The following is a 4,874-nucleotide window of genomic DNA, read 5'->3' as shown; positions in this document are numbered from 1 at the left end:
TATGGGACAAAAAGGGTGTAAGACGACATCTTTTTTTTTTTAAGTGTAGGCGGAAGCAGGAGCTCACTCACGCTACATAAAAGTGGCGAGCATAAGTTAGTACCAATCACAACAATACTGTTGCTTCCCCCATGAAAACCAATAAACAATGCAAATCAAGTTATAAACACATGACCGTACAAGGATAAATGTTATGTGTTTATATTCAGTCGCATCACAACTTAGAAAACAGCAAAAACTTTAGTAAACCGAGACTTCGTTTTTAAGCGCCTAGTTTCAACGTGCTGTTAGGCTAACTGAACCGAAATTTCACCGCTTGCTGAGTTAAACTTAAGCAGTCTGTAGTCTAGGATAGTACCGGCGACGTAACAGTAAAAACGTGTCTATGAAGCCACTGTAGTCAACTCGGTGCCTGATGCGTGACAGACGAAGCTTCGAGAGACTTGACAATTGACAAAGGAGCCGTGGCGCAAACGTTTCATGCTTGAAGGATTCGGCAGCCCTTGTTCGTGCATTTCGAAAGCCTTCGGGACTGAAATGACAGCTGAAACAAAAACTTGGCACGGGGCAGCCCATAAGCTCACGCTTCCTCTCCTCGAAACCGCGTAAAATGTAAGTTGAGGAGCTCTTTGAGCAAGGGAAACGGGAAGAGGGGGGGGGGGGGGGGGGGGAGGGGGAGGAGGATGTGTTTGCTAGGAATAATGGGCGAGAGAGAGGGAGGAAAGGGATGTGACGCTTCACTTACACGAAAAACACCCTGGAGTCAAGGCCATACTCTGGCTTCGCAGTTAGCGATTGCCACGATAAGAGATGCTGCCGCGCTCCCTCTATGTTACACGTCCCATCATATTGGAGACCACTGGCGATAGATGTGACGACGTGACGTCCTGCTACACATCTGTGTTCGACTCCAGATAAGAACCTCCGGTCCGCTTGTGACAAACCGTTGCCCTCCGCATATCTCGAGAGACAAAGGGGCCATCAAACACAAAGAAAATATTACACAGAGATTCGGTAACTTGTAAAACGACGTCGTGAAGCAAACGAAGTCCGGCAAAGCTGTGCCTGTGAGAGAACTTAATAAAGACGGGTCCGAGGTTACAAGTGTAGTCGCTAAGTTGTTGTTCCTAGAAACTATAACATGTACAAGTAGATTAGAACAACCGATCATCCAGGCCGTCTTAAACGGGAATGCAGCGTTTTTATTTCTTCGTGCAAGAACTAATAGCTGAACCTGTAGAGCCTGCAATACTTTTATCGCGTCAGGAAATTCTTACTTTTTGTATTTTTCTATTATTATGAACCTTTTCTAATTGTAAAGATAGAGATCTCTGCTTTTTACGCTTGAAATGTGTTAGGCAACCCCACTCCAATTGCAAGCAGAGCTGGTTTTGAAAAGACATATTGAAAACTGTTTTTATAAACATTCAGAGTTCTTTATTTACAATGAAGACTTTGTCCTGGTACGAAAACAACCGCGAAATGCATCGCAGATAGAAAACAAAATATCAACATAGAATACTGTTTGTACCCTGTCAGGAATGACATGTAGAAATTGTAGGTTGTGCATCGCCCAGGCCTTACCAAGAACTAGGGTTTGTGACCTTACGGAAGGAGATAATTTATAGGACCATACATTTTCACCAGAACGCAATATCCAATTGCATATCCTTTGTGCTCTTTCAATTGGGCATCAGGATGAAACAAGATCTGGGTCCAGCTTCTAGATTTTTTTTTTAAATGGGAGCCTCATGAACACCACGAAACGCACAAAAGCGTGTTATACTAAATTTAACGCTATATTTATATACGCATACCTGAAGTCAACCGAATTTGCATACAACGTGGCATGAAATATAACTGGACATTTTTTCAACCGCACGTTATCCAGTCAAAAGGCACTGAAAGCTCCTCGTTTCTTTTTTTACAAACGGCAGGGACATCTTCCTATACAAAACAACACATATAAACACGCTCAAAAACAATCAGCACTTATAAATCACAAACCGAACTTCACTTCATTACAGCACCGAGTGCACAAGACTGAGACAAATTGTGGGAATTTGCATTGAAAAGGAGTTAGATCCAGTCACCGGTTCTCGCCACCATCACATCCGAGTGTGGTAGTAAGGTCAGAACGACTGTGTATCACAGTATGATTCGAGTCAGTGATCTTCATCATGGACGTTTGCAGCTTCATCTTCATCGTCGTCACCCAAAGAAGACCTACGAGTAAACTTCCCAGCGTTCCAGAATTTCAGGTTGGAAGCTTTTGACAGGAAACTCTGTAAGCCGTCGGCACTGAGTGCGTGGCCATGCCTCAACCGTAAGCTCCTCAGTTTCGGAAAGCCATTTCTCTTGCACAGCAGCAACGCTAAGGAATCGTTGAGGCCTCCGCCACAGAAAAGCTCGATGTGCCTGATGTTCTGGCAGTGTGATAATAAAAGTTCACATGCATCCCTATGCACTAATCTACCAACGCGAGGTCTCAATGTCAGTTCCCTCAGATTCTGGAAAGGTTTCACTGCAACTGTCCTTGAATGAGTGACCGGGAGTGAACATCCGAGCAAGATGAACCAGCGAAGAGAAAGTGCTTCGAGATCGGGACACATGGCGTTCGTTCGTCCCAAATCAATCACGTCGAAATGCTCGAGTCCTAGGCGAAGAAGGCGACGGCCACAAAGAGCGAGCAGGGGAAGCACGTCATCTGTATACGACGAAGGAATCGTTGGGCTGTTCCGAAGCTCCAACGAACGCAGTCTTTTCAGTTTGGATAGCTCTCGAATGTTCATGCCGTCCTGAACGTGCAACACGACTTCCTCGAGCTGTGGGAACCAAGCAACTAGTCGCTCCACACTACCCCAGCCCATGGGATGACCACTTTGCAGAGCATGGATACGCGACAGCCGGTTCTCCCACCACTCCCTCTGACCACTGCCGGTCCGCGAATCGAGGCTATCAAGCACCGACTCCAGGTACACACACCGGACTATCTGAAGGTTCGGAAAGGTTTCGATTAAACTGATGATTCCTTCACCATCCACTGATGCCGGTAGGCTTACTTGCATAAGGCTTTGTTGGACTGGCAAGTTCTCGAGTTGCACGATGCGCGTCACAGAATCGATGTCGTCAGCGTTGATAGAGTGGTGCATTACCTCTAACCGCTGCAGGAGTGGGCACGATCTCACAAGTACTTCGAAGTTGTCACGGTAGATGTCTTGAATCCGGAGCACTCGGAGGTTGGAAGCTGCACTCAGGAGTCTTCGTACAATGTCTTCGCTCTCCGAGGAAAACATCCAGAGTCCAGATATGGTCAGTTCCCGGAGAGACGAACCGTGCTCTTCGAGTAGCTGCAGAATGAACTGCAGGTCTACCGTGCTGAAGTCATCCAGGCAGCTGAGGTCGAAAGACTCGAGACCTGAAACAAGCAGGAGCTCGGCTACACGTCGGACAGCGGGGCTGCGTCCTTCGTCGTCCAAGATAGACTCAAGCAGGTCTTGTCTCACGTGCACGGGGTAGTCCACGAACGGGTTGTCCTCGAGCGGTGTGGACGGCGTTCCGCCGGAGCACTCGGACCCCTCGTCCAGACTCTTGCTCCAACGCCACACGTTGCGACTGACCTCGTCCAAGCAGCGCTGCCGGAGGCTCCAGGGTAGCACGATCCTTGGGCGGTCCGAAGACTGCGCGTCGTTCAAGTCGGCATCGTTTTTGGGCATCGGGGGTGCCATGGTTGGTGCTGCAGCGCGTCCAGCTCGGTGTCGGCTCTTAGGTTGTTGCTCGAAGCGCGAGACGCGTGTGTTCCCATGCGGAGGCTGTTTTTCCTTTTGCGGCGAGAGGGCACCTCGCCGGGTGATAAAAAGCGGGGGAACGTGCACGCTGCCGTTGAGATCACGCCGCGAGCACGTGAACACTTGTGCCGGCGACCTTCTCTGGCAGCGGCAGCGACGCGCGGAGAGAGAGGGAGAGACCAGCTGCCGGCGAGAGACGTACACGGTTGCGTCACGTGCAGCGAGGCTTTCCTTGTAAAGGGGCCGCCGCTCGCGACTTCCGAGCGGGGGAGGCGCGTACGCCTCGATAACCGACAGTAAACACCGGCTTGTCTTGAAAACATCGTTCCTCGGACTAGCAGCGGCTCTCAGCGACTGGTCCTGACCCTGGGAGTTCCAAAATTCGGGGCTGCAACCGATCGCAACACGTACCGAAATTCACTTATGAGAGATCGCGCTGGCTGGAACCGGTTTTGAGGCCCCGTAAGGTGCCCGATAGCAGGGCGACCGGCCTCACTCTTTCGCCGCTGCAAGAGGCCGGCAAAGCGAAATTGTGCCGGGCTTGCCGAATCGCTAGCAGGACGCACCTGTCCTTGGAACAAGGCTTGTCACGGATCGTTGAACATATGGCCACATCTCTTCGTGCAACGGCTGGAAGTAAGGAGCTTTGTTCGAAGCGACGGCCCGGTGGGTCGTCACGATTGCAGAGCAACTTGCGTACTTAGCTGGGCAGCACGACGAACGGTGAAGGCGGTCATCGGCAAAGCATCGTAAGATAGGAAATGAGGGACGAAGTGTTATGGCGCAATGCGTCGTCTAATGAATGCGAGGGATATCCAAAATGGCCCGTTTCTCTCGACTTAGGGGCACAACACTCAAAACATGTAATGCTCGTCTAAAGCGGCGCTGTAGCGTTGGAAACACTGCGCAAAACGTGGGGATGTTTTTGTCTTCGTCAGCATCTGTCTGCGTGCTGTAAGAAAGCGCCTGCAAAAAGTAAAAAAAGAAAAGAAATTATGTTAACAAAGGAACTACAAGCCTTGCCTTCAGCGTCCTATCAAAACACGAATATGTTTCCGTTTCAGTATTTTTTTTTCTTTTACTGTT

General features: G+C 49.5%; 1 protein-coding gene across 1 annotated transcript; it reads right to left on the bottom strand.

The window, feature by feature from the left end:
* Positions 1-1,414: 1,414 nt before the first annotated feature.
* Positions 1,415-4,636, bottom strand: LOC115322212. The gene has a single exon (XM_029982590.3). It carries the CDS (start codon positions 3,726-3,728, stop codon positions 2,166-2,168), a length of 1,563 nt encoding a protein of 520 aa, XP_029838450.3. The 5' UTR covers positions 3,729-4,636; the 3' UTR covers positions 1,415-2,165.
* Between the last annotated feature and the right edge of the window lie 238 nt (positions 4,637-4,874).

The sequence above is a fragment of the Ixodes scapularis genome, unplaced genomic scaffold (assembly GCF_016920785.2).
Source record: "Ixodes scapularis isolate PalLabHiFi unplaced genomic scaffold, ASM1692078v2 PGA_scaffold3__209_contigs__length_174095766, whole genome shotgun sequence".
In the NCBI taxonomy this organism is placed as follows: Eukaryota; Metazoa; Arthropoda; class Arachnida; order Ixodida; family Ixodidae; genus Ixodes; species Ixodes scapularis.
The sequence above is the reverse complement of the archived record's forward strand: the minus strand, read 5'-3'. Positions and strand labels throughout refer to the sequence as shown.

Bases quoted from the DNA above. Each gene is read 5' to 3' on its own strand.
- LOC115322212 (XM_029982590.3), bottom strand. From the start codon at position 3,728: ATGGCACCCCCGATGCCCAAAAACGATGCCGACTTGAACGACGCGCAG.